This window comes from Mandrillus leucophaeus, unplaced genomic scaffold, assembly GCF_000951045.1.
Source record: "Mandrillus leucophaeus isolate KB7577 unplaced genomic scaffold, Mleu.le_1.0 Scaffold775, whole genome shotgun sequence".
NCBI lineage: Eukaryota > Metazoa > Chordata > Mammalia > Primates > Cercopithecidae > Mandrillus > Mandrillus leucophaeus.
Window position 1 is genome coordinate 605,405 of NW_012108419.1, and position 18,094 is coordinate 623,498.

An 18,094-nucleotide genomic window follows, 5' to 3' on the forward strand; every position below is an offset into this window, starting at 1 on the left:
CGAGCTGAGCCCGGGTCCCGGAGACTCCTGCCGTCACGCCCGGGGCTCCGCGTAGCCGAGATCGGGAGACGCGTCCGTGCCTCCGGGGAAGGCGACCCATCTCCCCTCCGCCTCTTTGGCTGCAGTTGCACCTCCGGCCAGAGGGCAGGTAACTTCCCTTCCAAGGTCATTCTCCTGGCGGGGTGGCGTGCGAGGCCCGCCCACGTCCTCCGGATTGGCGGGGGCGGGAGAGGCGCACCCCGCAAGGGGCCCGACCAGTTGAGCTGGACGGCGACCCCCGAGCACTGCCAGGGAGTCTGGTGGCATTCCTGGAGCGAGGTCGCCGGTCTCAGCCGCCGAGAGTGTTAGCCGGTGCCAGCGGGCATATGCTTCGCCTTTCCCTGCAGCCCGGAGGCTGAGTTTCCACCAGCGCCCAGGCTTGGAGCGGAGACCGCTTGGCCCTCCCAGCCTGCACCCGCAGGTGAGCGCAACCGCCCGCGCCCCGGCTGTCCCGGACGCGTGGTCGGCTGTCGCCATAGGAACGGCTGGTGCCCAGACGGCGCCTGCCCAGGCTGGGAAGGGGCGGTGAAGGCAGCTCGGAGCTCCAAGAACCCTGGAGCCCCCTGTGTGGCCAGGCGGAGCCATAAAAGCCTGATGAAAACGGGACCCCCTCCCCCTCTCTCTTCTCATTTTTGATTGCTCAGGCGTTGGAGGTTAAGCAGAAAGAGAGGCGTGGACCTGTTTACGAGATGTAAGTTGTGTTCTTTCCACCTTTACCTTCTGAGGGCTTCTTACGCCTCATGGTGACAGGTGCAAATCAGGACACAGAAGGGCAGTATGAAACCTGTGAAGAAAAAGAAAACCGAAGAACCTGAACTGGAGCCCCTGTGCTGCTGCGAGTACATAGATCGGAATGGGGAAAAGAACCACGTGGCTGCTTGTTTGTGTGATTGTCAAGATCTGGATGAAGGGTGTGATCGGTAAGAGCAGAGCATTACTTGACGCTGGCCCCATCACCCTTCTGAGAACTGCCGTGTGTACTTTCAGCCTAGCCACCCGGAATGCTAGAATTTGCTCTTGATTCTATTTCCAAGCATCTAAAATGAGAGTTGGCTTCTATGTCAAGTGTGAGGATTTTATAAAGATGGATTACGCAGTAGGGCACAGCTGTCTGTCTGCTGTTTTATAGGATATTATTTTTCGTTTAAAGAGAGATGGGGGAGAGAACAGGCAGTTTAAAGGGATAGTAGGCAAGTTAGTATAAAATAAAATGCAAGCCAGCAGAATCTGTAAGTTTAAAATGAACACATTAGTTCCAGAAAGTTCCTGCCTTCTCAGAGGTCTCAGCATTGAGAGACTGACTACTTGGGACTGGGTGGCGCCTGACCACAGAGGGCCTTGTGGGTTGAAAGATCATTTTCCTGCTGTTAGTACTGGTCTTGCCCCTTGTTTCTGGGGAGGAACTCCAGCCAGAAGGCATGCATCTCCCCTGGATTCACAGTTTTCAGTGTGACCAGCAACACTTGATTGATTGTACTGTATTTGGCTTTTATTTTCCAAGTGATGGAAATTACTATCCAAAAAGAGAATTTTTAACATCACTGAAAAAATTTAGTGTCGGACAGTGAATAACCTGGTTTTAATCCATTTTCTGAGTAATTATATATTTAAAAATTATTGTCACATGGAAGTCATAATGTGGGAAGAATAGGGATGTTGGAAACTTGCTTTTCCCATTAGTAATTATTTCTGCTTAAAAATGTCATTGCAAGTGCCAGTTTGTTGACTTAGAGCTTGGTACATTAATACAGCATTCCTTTGGGTCTGCAGTGTAGTACTAGCCTTGACTCTTAAAATCCCAGTGACCCCTTTGTAATTCTTACTTGACAGTGTACTATGTAGTTTTTTTTATGGATGTCTTTGAATATAGATTCTTTAGAGTTAGTCTAAAATCTATACTGAGAAAATAGAGCACTTTGCACTAATGAATGGAGAAATGATGCTGTTTCCATAACCACCATCACTCAAGACCGCAGCTCTTCCATTAACCTTGCTAACTCTTCCTCCCTCCTAACCCTGGAGACCTGAGCTGTCCCCTGAGGCGTCTCCTCTGCTCTCTCTGTACCCCTCTCCTCTGTGTTTCCACTGTGCCTGCCGCTCTGTATGATTCCCAACTAGTTACCTCCCACTCACCTCCAAGTTCTAGTCTTACCTTTAAAAATTGTCTAAAATCAAAGTTACCTTTCCTTAAACTCTACCTTTTCTTACTAGCCTGTCTTAATTTGTTCAGGCTGCTATGATAAAATAACTGAGGCCGGATAATTTGTAAACAATATACATCTATTGCTCACAGTTCTAGAGGCTCAGAAATCCAAGATCAAGGCACGGGCAGATTCAGTGTCTGGTGAGGGCCCTTTTCCTCATAGATGACACCTCCGTGGTGTGTCCTGACACGGCAGAAGGGGTGAATAAGCTCACAGGGCTCTTTTATAAGGGCACTAGTCTCATTCACGAGGGCTCTGTCTTCATGACCTAATCACCTCCTCTGATTACTGTTGCATTGGGAATGAGGTTTCAACCTAACGAACTTTGGAGGGACACAAATACTTCCTGGCTCCCTAAAATTTATGTCCTTCTCACATGCAAAATACATTCATTTCATCCCAATAGCCCCAAAAGTCTTAGCTCATCCCAGTGTCAATTCAAAAGTCTAAAAGTCCAGAGTCTGGTCTGAATATCACCATCCAAATCAGATATGGATGAGTTTCAAGATCCAATTCATCCTGAGACAAGTTCTCCTCCACCTGTGCGCCTGTGAAATGAAACAAGTTAGGTGCTTCCACAATACAATGGAAGGACATGCATAGAATAGACATTCCCATTCCAAAAGGGAACAACAGGAAGAAAGGAGTGTTAGTGACAGGTCCTGACCCAGTGAGGCAAACAATGTTAAGTCTGAATAAGGCTTGACAATAATCTTGTCTTGATGTCCTGCCTTGTGGACACACTGGGCTGCAGGTTGGGCCCCCAAGGCTCTGGGTGTCCCTGCCACCACAGCTTTGTTGCGCACAGCCCACACTGCAGCTCTCGGGTTGGACTGCCTACAGATGCCTACAGATGCCTACAGCTCTCCCAGGCTGGAGTTGCATGCTAGTGGCTCTGTCAGTTGGGGCTCTTGGGGGTGACCCTGTCCCCACAGCTCCAAGTAGGCATTGCCTCAGTGGGGTGTCTCTGTAGTGGCCCCACCACACTCACAGCTCCACTGGGCAGTGCCCTAGTGGGGACTCTCTGTGGTGGCCCCGCCCCTGTGGCAGTCCTCTGCCTCGGCCCTGAGGCTCTCCAGGGCATCCTTTGAAATTTAGGTGGAGGCAGCCAGGCCCCTATAGCTCCTGTACTCTGGATGTCTACAGCATTGGCACCCTGTGGATGCCACCAAGGTTTACCACATGTGCCCTTCAGGGGGTGGCCTCTGTGGCATACCTAGGCCCAGTCGAGCCACACCTGGAGCTGCTGTGGGGCATGCACCAGAATGTAGGGAGTAGAGGCTTCAGATGGCACTCAGCACTACCCCCTGAAGCCCCATGGGTGCTCTCAAAGCCCTGGCACTTGAGGCTTGTGGTAGGAGCAGCAGCCCCAAGGATCTCTGAATGTCTTCAGGGTCCTTCCATTGTCTTGATGACTGGCACGGGGCTAATCTATACTGATCTCATCCACATCCTTGCTGTTCTCTCCCAAACATGCTTTCTCATTTCTTACAACATAGACAGGCTGAGAATTTTCCAAATCTTTTACTCCCCTTTTGATTATGAATTTTGTCTTTAAAGTATTTCTGTCTCTGGCCGGGCGCAGTGACTCACGCCTGTAATCCCAGCACTTTGGGAGGCCCAGGCAGGCAGATCACCTGAGGTCAGGAATTCGAGACCAGCCTGAGCAACATGGAGAAACCCTGTCTCTACTAAAAATGCAAAATTAGCCAGGCGTGGTGGTTCTTGCCTGTAATCCCAGCTATTCAGGAGGCTGAGGTAGGAGAATCACTTGAACCCGGGAGGTGGAGGTTGTGGTGAGCTGAGATCGCGCCATTGCACTCCAGTCTGGGCAACAAGACCAAAACTCTGTCTAAAAAAAAAAAAAATTACCTCTTCTTGCATTTTACCATAAGCATTTATGAGAAGCCATGCAGCACCCTGAACACTTTGCTTAGAGATTTCTACTGCCAAATACTCAGTTTTATCACTCTTGAGTTCTATTTTCTACCAAACAGCAGGACACAAACACAATTCCACTGAGTTCTTTCCCTCTTTATAAGTAGCAAGGATCACCTTCCTTCTAGTTTCCAATCACATGTTTGTCACTTCCATCTGAGATCATATGAGAATGGCTTTTACTGTCCATATTGCTGAGAGCCTTCTGTTCATTACCTCTTAGGGATTCTCTAAGATTGAGACTTTCTCTGCAGCTCTCCTCTTCTGAGCCCTTGCTAGAATCACCTTTGTTGGTTTGTTCAGACAGTCTAGGTTTTTTCCCAGCATGCGCTTCCACACTCTTCTAACCTCTACCCATTACCCGGTTCCACAACTGCATCCACCTTTAGATATCTGTTGTAGCAACATCCTACTTGTCAGTACCAATTTCTGTCCTAGTCTGTTCAGACTGCTATAACAAAATAACTTAGGCTGGGTAATTTATAAACAACATATTTATTGCTCATAGTTCTGGAGGCTGTGAAGTCCAAGATCAAGGCAGCAGCAGATTCAGTGTCTGGTGAGGTGTCCTGCTCAGTTTCATAGATGGCACCTTCTTGCTGTGTCCTCACATGGTGGAAGGGGCAAACAGGCTCCCTTGGGTCTCTTTTTTAGAGGCATTAATTCCACTCATCAGGGCTCTGCTCTCATGACCTAATACCCTCCTCAAGGCCCCGTCTCTTAGTACTGTTGAATTGGGGATTGGGTTTCAGCATATGAATTTTGGGGGCATAAACATTTAGAACATAGCATAGCCTAAGTGTGCAAAACAGTCAACAAATATTCTGTTCACCAAGTTCAGTGATTTGATTCATACTAGTTTGATCTCTATTCTTCTGTATGTAACCCCATCCTTGCAGGACTAGTCTGCTGCCTGGGCTCATGCCAGGTGTGTGCTGCACACATTTCTTTCCACTAGAAGGCCTGCCTTCCTCCCTCTCCATTCATACACATGCTAGCTGGACATCAGGGTTGAGCACAGATCCCACCTTTTCCACAAAGACCCCTCTGATGACTCCACCCAGAAGTATTGACACTCCTCTGAGCACTCCTTACAATGTTTGATCCCAAGAGTTCATTGATTATTGCTGCTTTGTCACTTACCTCATAGTTCTTGAATTCCCATGTTGTCCTCAGAACTAGATTGTGATTTGTTTTGAGATTCTTATGACTGTACAGGTCATAAGATGTAAACATTACTTGCAGCATGTGTCTATACCTATGTATTTGTTTAGGGGAGAAATAACCTTAAGTTTTAAACATCTTGTTCCTATTTTAAAAAATGACGTGTGAATCTGAAAAGCTTAGTTTTGTAGTAAGGAGGTGAAATGTTTGGTCTTTGGTAGCTGTAATCATTTATCTCGCCGTTTGGCATTCAGTGTTCTGTAGCTTTTAATTCAACAAACCCACATAAAGTCCCTCCTCTTTGTGCTTTTTCTGAATAGATGGATTACATGTAAATCTTTACAGCCAGAGACTTGTGAAAGAATCATGGATACAATTTCTGATCGCCTCCGAATTCCTTGGCTTAGAGGAGCCAAAAAAGTGAACATCAGCATCATCCCTCCGCTTGTCCTGCTGCCTGTCTTCCTTCATGTGGCTTCCTGGCATTTCCTCCTGGGGGTGGTGGTTTTGACCTCCCTTCCTGTGCTGGCACTGTGGTACTACTACCTCACTCACAGAAGGAAAGAACAGACCCTGTTTTTCCTGAGCCTTGGACTGTTCTCGCTGGGCTACATGTACTATGTGTTCCTGCAGGAAGTGGTCCCCAAAGGGCGTGTGGGTCCCGTTCAGCTAGCTGTTCTTACCTGCGGGTTATTTCTGATACTCTTAGCCTTGTACAGAGCCAAGAAGAATCCAGGCTACCTCAATCCAGCAAGCAGTGACAGAGCTCTAAGCAGCAGCCAGCTGGAGTTGCTGAACCGAAAAGGGCAGGAGAAGACGAAAGGGTTCCCTGGGACAGACACGTCGGGCAGTCTCAACAATCGCACAGCAAAGGATGACCCCAGGGGCTCTTCCAGGATGCCGGCTGGAAGCCCCACCAAAGCAAAGGAGGACTGGTGTGCCAAGTGCCAGCTGGTGCGACCAGCCCGGGCGTGGCACTGCCGGATATGTGGCATCTGTGTGAGGAGAATGGATCATCACTGTGTCTGGTATGTTGGAAACATTTGGAGACTTGGAAAGTGTAAATTCATGTAAAACTCACTAGTTACATTTGATCTTCCCTTGTGCTATCCCAAAATTTCTCTCCTTCCCAGCTTTACACCTTGTAGGTATTTGTGGGTTGTTGTGATCTTCCCACTTAGTCATCAGTTTTTCGAGTTTCACAAATTTAGTTCCTTCAGTCATTTCCTGAAGCAGAATAACAGAAAACTTGTGGGTTTTTTTTTTTTTTCAATTTTCTTTTGAACGACTCCTCATTTATCTTCTTTCTAATAGAGAAGTATCTACAGCTGAATGATTTTTTTTTTTTAAAAGAATTGATCAGAAACAGTATAAGCATATTTCCCTGTACTATTCCTTTTTAAACATAAAGCTGAAGAAAGTGTACCCCTATTTTTAGGTGACTCTTTTTCCCCCTTGCCATACATACATAATCGTTTTTGATGCTACCAATGATTTCCACTTAACATTACTGAATTGAGGCCTTACCAGATAAACTCTCTATTTGATTATTTGCAGAGAAATGGGCTTTTGTACCTCCCAGTTGGCCAGTAACAAATGAAGGTACATAAGGCCCTATAAAATATGAAGTGCAATGTTTAAAGATGATGTTGCAGCTTCACTAAAAACATCTAAACTAAAGGGAGTATAATTAATTCAGACATGAATGCTGTGAGTAGCATGTTTGCAGGTTTATTGCTCTTCAGGCAGTTGTGATCAATGAGTTACGCTTTTCATGTCTAGGATTCTGGTCCTGTAGCATCCCACCTCCTCCTGAGAAGCGGATGCAGGAGAGGGTGGGGGTGCAGAAAAGGCTGAGAGGCATCGACGTGGGCCTCAAGTGCATGGCTCAAGTGCAGGGCAGCTCTTTTCTGGGTCCTTGTCTTTAGAAGTAAACAGGTGTTTTCATTTTTAGATATTCTACTTCTGTGTCTTCATCACTTATTATTCGTGTGTGCGTGTGTGTGTGTGTTCCATTTACAAATGCTGGTTTGCAGAAGGCTCACCTAAGAGCAGATCTGTGCCCACTGGAGCATCCTGGTGTGCAGTGGGTAGAAGGCACTCCCTGTACATCCTGCCCCACAAATGGCCATGACACAGAACTGTTTTTACCTGCCAAAGAGCCTGCAGGTTACCAAGTTGTTCTTCCCCTCACCCTGTGTTTCTCACCTCTTTGGATCTTTATCTTACTCTTCATATATTGAACATGAATTTTCCCATAATCTGTAATACTTCTGATTTAGCATTTTTATGTTTTCATAATTCTATTTAGCTCCCTTTCCTTAACATGGTGAGGACAATGTTAGCTCTTCATAGCTGGGTAATACTGGTATTTAGGAAGATTTGTTAGCCAGGTGCTGCTTTTTACTTAGTCTTGTCCTTAAACTGACGATGTGATTCCACTTTGCAAAGAGCAGTGAATATAAGACTGCATCCCTCAGTGTGCAAGTTTTTAATTCCCTAAAATTGCAAAATAAGAGAACTTCTTAATAACTGTAATTTATACTTTCCCTATTTAAAACCTTGTTGTGGCTGGGCACGGTGGCTCATGCTTATAATCCCAACACTTTGGGAGGCTGAGGTGGGCGGATCATGAGGTCAGGAGTTCAAGACCAGCCTAGCCAACATGGTGAAAACCCATCTCTATTCAAAATACAAAAATTGTCTGGGCATGTTGGCACATACCTGTAATCCCAGCTACTCGGGAGGCTGAGGCAGGAGAATTGCTTAACCGGGACCTGGGAGGCGGAGGTTGCAGTGAGCCAAGATCACGCTGTTGCACTCTAGCCTGAGCTACAGAGCAAGATTCCGTCTCCAAAAAAAAAAAAGCTTTCTTGTTTATCATGTAAATTGTATTGAGAACTCTTAAAAATGTTTGCTTTTTTATTTCTCTATGCTGTTTTGAGGATAAATAGCTGCGTTGGAGAATCAAATCATCAAGCATTTATACTTGCCCTTTTGATCTTCTTGCTCACCTCGGTGTATGGGATCACACTGACCTTGGACACCATTTGTAGAGATAGAAGCGTCTTCACAGCTCTCTTCTACTGTCCTGGAGTTTATGCAAATTACAGGTGAGCCGTGGATACCACAGTATGGAGGCCCCCTGGGAAGAAATGGGTGTTGCCATCGACAGGGACTGTTACTACTTGGTTAGGAGTTCTCAACCAAAACATAGGCCAGGCTGTGGGAATGCTGGGTATCCCTGAAATTGCCAGCAAAATTATGCATTGGTGATGTGTGTTTTTCTAGGGTGCTGTTAAAAGGATTATTGACCTTTAGAAAGTGAAGAACTAGTTCTCTACAAACAGGACCAGGCCTAATCAGGGACTTCCAGAGTCCGGTGACCACTCACAGGCTCAAAGTAGCACCAGTGAAACTAACACAATCAACAGAAACTAGCAGCCCCAGGGCACATATGTGCCTATTTTGTCATAACGATCCAAAACCTTCTCCCTTTACCGCTGCTTTCTGATGCTTTTTAGTCCAGTCTTAATTTCCTGCTTCCGACCCTTTGGAGATGTGCTCAGCATCTCTATAACCTTGCTTTTCTTTCTGACCTCTCTTGGTTTTTCCTGTTCTACTTTCTTTCTTTTTTTAATCACCACTGATGATTACTATGATATGTAGGTCAGTATTTCCTGAGGCCCCTTTATAGATTGTGAAGATTTCCAGGCCATGGCAAAAGCTGGGATTCTTCAGCTTCGGCCTCAGCGCCCCCTCCCTGTATGCCGGGGCCCCCCTCTGCCCATGCTGTTTATTCCCTTCCCTTCATCATCGTCTCTGACATAAGTGCTCTGTGGTGTCTATGGTTTGGTCCTTTTCTTTCTTCTCACTCTTCATTTTCAGAACAATCCTTGCTTTCTCTACAAAGTATCCCTGTGCGGCATTTGTTTTTATTAATCTGTGGGCAGATATCCCCATTGTCATCCTAGAACCAGACACCTGTGGGCATTATTAGACTAGATTGGTCCTCGTCAGAGTAAGTTTCCTTCCCCGCTGTGTGGAGAGTATCTCCAGCGTGTCAAATTCTCCGCTAACGCTGCAGGTGAGGCCTGTCCTGAAGCATAGCATGTCTGTGCACTCGGTGGGGAGGCGAGGGAACCGAGGAACGCAGTCCTGCCATTGCTTCTCACCCTGCTCTGTGCAGACGATTCACAGCACCTCATCTTTTTGGTGAGGTCCTTGGATTTAGTAGTCTCTGAGGTCCCTTCAGCTTTACACATGAAGATTCTGAATGAACTTATTTCCAACTAACTTCATTCGCGAATGTTTGAAAATCATCAGATGGCAGAGGCTCACTGGCAGCCTGTCTCATTAGTGAGCCTGAGAGGAGCGTCCCTGCCCTGTGTGATTGTGTTGGGCTTTAGGAAGGTGAATTTGGAATGTTACGGTCGGTGTTCCTACATCCGATAAGCACAGGGCTGCTGGTGTTGGGCGTCATCGTGGTCTTTGCGTTCCTCAGCACTGGACTGGAAAGAATGGAGATTAATAACTTTAGCACTGTCCCTTGGCATCCACTTGCAGCTTCCTAGAGGACATTTATAGCAATCCCTTGGTTCCTTTGTTTTCTCATGAGTTAGATATAATTTACAAATTACTTGTTTATTTAACAAACAGGTGTTGAACACTGTTATGTCAGGCAGTGTGCTGGGTGTGTGGAGGGTACAAAATGCAAAAAACAGTCCCTGCTATTCTAGTGTAATATACTAGAAAACAGGCACCAGTAATTATAGAATAAACATGCACATTCTCCTGCTTAAGCAGGTTATTGGAATTCTGAGTATCTTCCAGTTCGGAGGATTGGGGAAGATGTCAAAAGTCTTTAGTAATAAGTAAAAAAATGTGTAAAATGTGAGGATGATGACAGTTTTCTGAATGTGACAAAAACGGCAGCCCTGACCGGCCTTTTCCCCTCTCCCAGCTCGGCTCTCTCCTTCACCTGCGTGTGGTACTCTGTGATCATCACAGCAGGCATGGCCTACATCTTCCTGATCCAGCTGATCAATATCAGCTACAATGTGACTGAACGGGAAGTCCAGCAGGCCCTCCGACAGAAGACTGGGCGCCGGCTCCTCTGCGGGCTCATCGTGGACACAGGCCAGTACAATAGGGGCTTCCTGCGGAACTGGCACCAGTTCTCCACCCTGGGCACACGTGCATTCCACCACCCTGCCGAGGACATTGTCTGAAGTGCCTTCTGTGTGGCTCTCTGAGGGATGATGGCTCCTCCTTCCGTCTCCCTTCCATTTTACACTTCAGTGTCCATTTTTATCCCCGGTTTCTTAAAGGCATTATAGGGCCATGCTCAGGTTTAGAGACTGGAGTGGGAAGAAGTTAATTTTTCTGATGCCACAACTTAAGAGACTTTTATACTGAAGCAGAAAAGTAGAGCCATTCCTTTCTAGTCACCTTTTTAATTGACTCAATTGCCTGAACTTGAGAAGGATGTGGATTGCTAATGCACAAATTGATAGAAGCAATTCCCATCCATTAGTATGGGGGAAAGAGTTTTGGATTAGGATAGTTTCTAGTCCCTCTTTCGATTCTTAATAGCCATGTGACCCCTAGTTGAGTCACTTTCCCAAGTCTCAGGGTCATCCACAAAGTGGGGTACTGATGCCTGCCCTGGCTACCTCACAGGGCTGTCATGAGGGTCACGTGAGGGATGATGGATGTGGAAAGCACTCAAAAACAACTCAAGCACCATGGAAATACAAAGTATTAGGAGAATATTGTGACAGAAGAAAAATGTTTGTAGGTTAGATTATTGAAGCCAATATGATTAGGGTAATCAGTTTTCAGCATATATCGTGTTGTACAGTTGTGAGAATTTCTCCTTCTTAAGTATTAGACATGAACTACTCAGAGAAGATGACCAGATGGATTGACGCTAAGTTGTCTGATCTTGAAAAGACAGTTGACAACAGTTATAAAGATAATTATTGCTAGTGTAATGTACAGTGGCCATGAGTTTAGGTGATGAGTTCTTCTATTTATTTTTTATATATTCTGCTTGGGTTTCTTATAAATAACTCCAATAGGCATTCACGTGTTTTTCCTCTTCCCATGTTTCACCGGGTAAGGTGCTAGCACACTTGTGACTGTGGCTGGAAGAGGAGAACAGACACCCCTGTGGGGATGCTTCACTCTCTTTTCTGGTAGGAAGGCTGAGTAACATCAAGGGCTCGAGTATTTTCTTCATGTATTTCAAATGCTGTCAGTTATAGCACTCAATTGTGAAAATCAGCCTTCTGGCATTCACATTATTCCGGTATGAACTTTGAGGAGTTGAGTGACATCTTCCCACTTAACTTGCACATTAATTCTCAATTACCCCTCCCTAAATAACAGTATCTCACTAGGAGAGAAGAAACAGGGTATATGTGGTTTCCACTATTAATGGATTACCATTCTTCCCTGGCTCTTCCCACAGTAACAAGCTGTTTCTTTAATCATATCTTAAAAGCGAAAATGTATAAAAGATTAAATATTTATGTACAATGGATTATTCTGCTACAGAATTAAGATGAGAGAATTTCAGATGAGGAAAAATACCCTTTTGAAATGTTGGTTTTGTACATGTACTGTTTTGCAATCCCAAAGATAATTCATGACTCCTTAAATTTGCCTTGGCTTATAGCTTAATGTAGGGAAAATACTGCCAGCGTTTTCAGTCATTCTGTGCATGCTGCTTTAAGCAAGAGATTTATATTTGTTGAGAGGAAATATTGCTACTTCCTGCACTTCCACCCTCTGCAGCCAGCACCATCCCTACTGTGGCCATTAATCGGAGCTGTCCTTAAGATGGTCACCATATTCTTATTCAGGCTGTCGTCATTTTCCCCAGAGATGGTTTGTTTAACGAATGTTAGGCTCTGTGCCTGGGGATGTTAGCAGACTCTGAGGTTTGTACAGTGATGCCTTCTCCCTGGCCCAGAGCTGAATATTTACCTAGAATTAAAGTTGGATTTGATGTAACAAATTTCTTTCTGTACAGGTTTGAGATAAGAGAGATAGTAATAATGTCAGGGATAGCATATGTGGGCAGAAATGGGTAGTCGTGCTTTTGAATGTCAGCTGTAGAGCCAACTCTGATGATCTAGCCGTCGACGGGTCATACAAATTCATAGAAACATTAGTATAGTCAGTAACTTTAGCTTCTTGCCAAATTGATCACAACAATCTAAATGTGATGTGATGAAGATGAGTAGTACAAAGACACCAAAGTCATTTGGAGAATTAGGAATGATCACCATTTTTTTTAACAACTTACCTCTAATAGGGTTACTTGGATGAGCCAACTCAGCTTCCTTCCCATGGATAGGAAGGGACTCTCTGTTTATTATTCAGGTTTATTGGCATGAAGATACTTGTTTTAAGTTCCTTGCGAACCCATGATGGACAGTTTACAGAATGCTTAAACCTGTCAAAAGACCAGTAATTTTTTTGGGGAAAAGCCTTCCCAGGCGTCTGTACCGAAAGGAGCAGCAAACAAGGGGCTAATCCGTGAGCAGTGTTCTGTAGGCTCTGCGACATCTTTGTTTTATAGGACTTTGGAGCCTTTTATGATCTGGAACTATTTGAGGGGTTTCATTATAGGCCTTGGTTCTCTCCAGAGGCCAGGTGAGTTTATTGTGGAATCTTTGAAAGGACAAGGCCTCTGAATGAATCAATCCCAGGGAAGCATTTGTTGGTGGTGGTAGTGGAGGATTGTCCTGTGAACCTATAAATCAGCAGTCTCTTGGGCAGAGGAGCAAGCCCCTTGAACATGATTTGAAGCAAGCAGGCCCTCTTCTCTTATCTCACGTCCTCAGTCTCTGTTAATGAACATACTGGATATGGAGTTTAATAAATTACCTACTATCATCTGGCCACTTAGATTATTATCACACCACTGTGGACTGTTCCTGGGGGGAGAAGAATACACCGATTTGAAAGATTCAAGGGAGAAAGAGTTAAGGATCACGACTGCATGAAAGAGGAAAATCCTTCAATATTTAATATGTTTCTTATGATACCCACAGAGTACTTTTATGGTTCCAGCTGAGCGTTCCTGAAATGAACTGACGGTTAATAACGCCTCTTTGATAGGTTACCCTGATGCTGCTAATGTGAAGCCTTAAGTGTGTTTCCGGGACAACGTGCTGCTTATTTCACCTCAGCCACACATGTGTTTGTGTTTAGGATATTGTAAATCTTTGCTAAGTAGTGTTTTCCTTGGTGAATGAAGTAATTGTTGTCTTCAAGTGTACCATCTGCCTAGCAAAAAATTGCTACAAACTTTCTTTTATGCAATAGTCCTTGGTACTTCTAATATTTTTAGCAAGAGACAATTTTCTGTACTAGAATCTTCCACTGCCAGAAAACACAGTGCCAGTAAGGTTCTACATACTACTGACCATCTGCTTAATAGACATGTATTTCCTTTGAGTAGGACATTAGCTTTTTATTATAAAGCTAAAACTAGTATAAGCAAAAATATAACATCTAGAAGCACAGTTTTAGCCAGGATGTTTAAAAATTAAAGTTTTGCGAGATTTAAGGGTCTTTTTAACCTAGGTAAGTTTATATGCCCTGACTTCATTGTAGCCATATTCTGGTACCTTGCATTTTGAAAAGTAGAGGTTTCTTAAGCAAGCAATGGATAGTAAGAGACTTTTCCTGAGGCACCTGTTTGGAATCTGGTTTTGTCAGTGGCAGCTTGACATGTGCACCCTTTTGTATTAAACACTTCGAAGGTGATGCAGGGGAGCAGGAAAGCCATTCTAAACTCACTACCAAGTACAATTCAGTATGTTCCTGTGGCTGTTTGCTGTGACTAATATAAATTTCTTGCAGTATCAGCTACACTTAATTATGTTGCTGATAGACAAGCATCCACGCTTCAGCTGGCACTAAGTGTTTCACTGTAGGATCAGCAGCAGGTTAAAGACTGAACGGTTAGTGGAGACAAATGTCTTAGAGGCTGCGCGATGTCCAGGTTGGGCTTGTGACTTATTAGTGGCCTAGCCTTCCTGATGGCACCTTGAAAGTGAACTTCTAGAAATTTCTACTTAAAAGGCAAAGCTTTAAAAGCAGAGCTAGTCTATTCTAGTTATTGATGCAACTAAAATTCTGTATTTCTTAAGATGGGCCACTAACAAGATGGCACATGATAGAGCCTGCAGTCTCAACTCATTGTGATCCTAATGGTCCGGGTGATTGGATGGTTTGAGTTGTTAGGGATTTTGAGCTTTTCATTTTATTGCATATCTGGGTTGGATGTTAGACTAAAGGAAACCCAGGAATCTTTACCTGATGTTACATTTAATATTTAATGTAACTGGTCTAGCAACATTAAGGGGGATTTCTGAAGCCAACTCCGGAGGCTGTGGGCTGAACATTTTGCACTGTTTTTATATACTTGTATTCATATCCTCTTATCACCTCAGACTCAGACACAAGGCCTTTTACATGGAAATTTTACAAATTACTGCCATTTATGTAAAATAATGTCCTGTGACCAAGTTGTTTAAATGGAAAATAAAGTGCTTTCTTTAAGGAAAATAGCTGGTGTTTCTTGGAGTGTCTCCTGAAATCTTTTGATTTCCGAAAACCCTGCATTATACCTGTGCTGCCTCTTTGGCTCCCTCGATGTCCCTATCCTGTGTATCTGTCCCTAGCCCTAAACTGTTATGTTCCCAGTGGCAATTTCTCCAGTTTTGTGCGTCAGGGATACTGCTTGTTGGGTATCAATTATGTTGGGATACATTATGTTAGCAGTAACATTTTGAAATATACCTTCATGATAGTCCAGCAAAAAACGGCATCAAAACTATTTCCATTGTATCTCTTTAGAAGGCTCTGTATTCTGTAAAAAGTCTAACTGGCTCACTTGGAATATGGGCTGCTAAAGACTCAATTTCTAGTTGATGTTTGAGGAGAGGCAAAAATAAAGCTCAGATAGAAAACTTAAGCTTTGTGGGATTTATTTAGGCTCCTGGCATGTTTACTTAAGGAAGTCACCTTTCCTTATGTACAGGCTTAGCATTTAAAGAAAACTGGTGGCTGGGTGTGGTGGCTCATGTAATCGCAGCACTTTGGGAGGCTGGGAGGATCACTTGGGCCCAGGAGTTCAAGACTAGCCTGGGCAACATGGCAAAGCTCCATCTCTACAAAAAAAAAAAAAAAAAAAAAAAAAAATACAAAATACAAAATGTTAGCTGGGCATGTTATCCCAGCTATCTGAGAGGCTGAGGTAGGAGGATTGCCTGAGCCTGAGAGGTTCAGGCTTCAGTGAGCCATAATCAGGCCACTGTACCTCCAGCCTGAAGTGAGACCCTGTCTCAAAACAAAACAAAAACAAAAAACAAAAAAACAACAAAAAAAATAAAATTGGTATTTTGTTTCCAGGTGCTAATATCAGCCAATATTTTGTAAATGTACTGTAGTTAGGTATAAACTGATAGTGATTTTGGTGGAAAGTGATATATTATTACTTTTAGTTACATTTTTAGAGGCCATTAATCGTGAAAAACATTTTTTTTTAAATGACAACTGTATAATCATATTAAAGGAAAAGCTGTGGGAACAGGCACATCATAGAATAAATAAAGTTCAATTCAAGGTGTTTGGGTCATATCACACATCCTCCATGGTAAAAGGATCTAAGTCATGTAGCAGGTGGTGCAGCTAGATATCCTTTTGAGGAAGTACGAGACAATACCAAGAACATTCACTTAGCCACAGAATTTTATTTTGCCAACTCAAATTTTCAGCACACCATAAGAGTAGTCATCTCAGGACTGCCACAGGACTTTCATTTTACCATATGCACTTATGGGCTACTTGAATTTGTCATAATAAACATGTATTTTATAATGAAAAATTATTTTTCTAGCAGGTAATTCTCTAACAGTTCATAGAGCATTTTATAAGTCTTTATAGCACGTTAAAGATGAAAACATTCTTTGAATTCAAGATAAGTATCTCAGTATCTAGATCAAACTGAGCTGAGTACTAGAAGACAAACTGAGTGTATTATTCAGCAGTTGCGGTTGGGAGCGTGAACAGATAATTTAATGAATTGCCGGACTGTCATGATAGAGTTACTACCTTTTAGAATTTCCTGCATGCTTATCAAGGTGCACGGAAGAGAAGTATCTCTGGGGACTCAGTTTCTCTGAAATCAGGATAAGCGGCCATCCTCTGCAGCAGCAGTGTAGAGAACATTTTCATGCATGGTCTGCCATCGGGGTGGTTCAAATGGACAAGGTCTGGTAGGGTGCCTGTCAGTGATGCTAATGTACTAGAAGACTGCCTGCCTTGGCCTCCTTTCCTTTTCTAAGTACTCACTACTTTTTATTTCTATTTAATTAAGGTCACATTTATCAACAACTCATGTTAAGCTATATGGATACGTTTTTCTTCACAGGCTCAGGCAAACACTTGTCCTTTTTAAAGTTTACTATGCTAAAAATATATAGGATATATTTGAACAGAGGATCTCTAGAATATTCCTTTGGATGATCCCACTGTGATAAATGCTACAGTGAATGACTAGCAATGCAGGAAAAGTCAAAGGAGGAAATAAAAATTCTCAAAATAATTCCTTTGATCTAAGAAGTAGCTCATAGAGAATATGTATGTGTATGGGTGGGTGGAGATAACACACATATTATGGACCAGTCGCGCTTCCTGTCCTAAGTATTACACTAATCTGGTTCATTGGTTCACAAAAGACTTGTCTTACTCAAGGACCAAGTATCTGATTGCTGGTACAGCTCATGGTCGCTTCCAGGCACCTGAAAGTCTGGAAGAATTTCAACTACCTTCCTACGAAGTTGCTGTCGCCTTTCTTCTTTTACTCTTTCCTCTTTCATAAATTTTACAAACTTCTTCCATGTCCGAAATGTGATCCAGAGGATCCTCCTTTAAGAATAAAGAAGGAAAACAGTGAAATGCTGAGAAAAAGTTGGCTTTCCATCTGTAGTACATTAAGAACTTTATAAAAATTCTGATGTTAATAAAATGCTGTATAAAAGGTGTGGAAATCACAATTGGGATTATGATAGTGTGAAATGCTGTGAAGAAAATAAAGTAACAAAAGGGAATGAGAGTGACTGACAGGTTATTTTTATTTGTATTTTATTTTATTCTATTTATTTTCTTTGAGGCAAGAGTCTTGCTCTGTCACCCAGGCTAGAGTGCAGTCATGCAATCTCGGCTCACTGCAATGTCTGTCTCCTGGGTTCAAGCGATTCTTGTGCCTCAGCCTCCCAAGTAGCTGGGATTACAGGTGACCGCCACCATGCCTGGCTAATTTTTTTGTATTTTTCTTGGAGATGGGGTTTCGCCATGTTGGCCAGGCTGTCTTGAACTCCTGGCCTCAAGTGATCTGCCTGCCTTGGCCTCCCAAAGTGCTGGGATTACAGGTGTGGGCCACTGTGCCTGGCCAGTTATTTTTATTTTTGATTGAGTGGTCAGGGAAACTGAGGAGGTGACATTCGAGCATAGCACCAAATGGCCTCCAGTAATGCAAGCTACGAGGCACAATCTTGAGTTCATCTGATTACAGCCTACATACTGTGCCCATGCCAGGACCAGTGATGCTGGCAAGGGATCCAGAAACTACAACCCTCAACGCAAAAATGATGGAAAATTGCATGCAGAACGTGCCAAAGTTACAGGCATCGAGGCCCCAGGGTGTAGACGTATTTTAAAAGCCT

General features: G+C 43.7%; 1 protein-coding gene across 3 annotated transcripts; it reads left to right on the forward strand.

The window, feature by feature from the left end:
• Positions 1-17,328, forward strand: ZDHHC23 (zinc finger, DHHC-type containing 23). Of its 3 annotated transcripts, none has more exons than XM_011966816.1 (7): positions 7-144; positions 684-730; positions 816-959; positions 5,666-6,373; positions 8,291-8,458; positions 10,309-10,484; positions 17,108-17,328. In XM_011966816.1, the coding sequence occupies exons 3-7, from the start codon at positions 817-819 to the stop codon at positions 17,248-17,250; spliced, it is 1,338 nt and encodes a 445-aa protein (XP_011822206.1). In that variant the 5' UTR covers positions 7-144; positions 684-730; position 816; the 3' UTR covers positions 17,251-17,328. The 3 variants fall into 3 exon arrangements, with proteins under 3 accessions (XP_011822207.1, XP_011822206.1, XP_011822208.1); XM_011966818.1 differs by lacking the exon at positions 17,108-17,328 and adding an exon at positions 12,670-14,933; XM_011966817.1 differs by lacking the exons at positions 684-730; positions 17,108-17,328 and adding an exon at positions 12,670-14,933 and having other exon boundaries at positions 1-148; positions 790-959.
• The last annotated feature ends 766 nt before the right edge of the window (positions 17,329-18,094 follow it).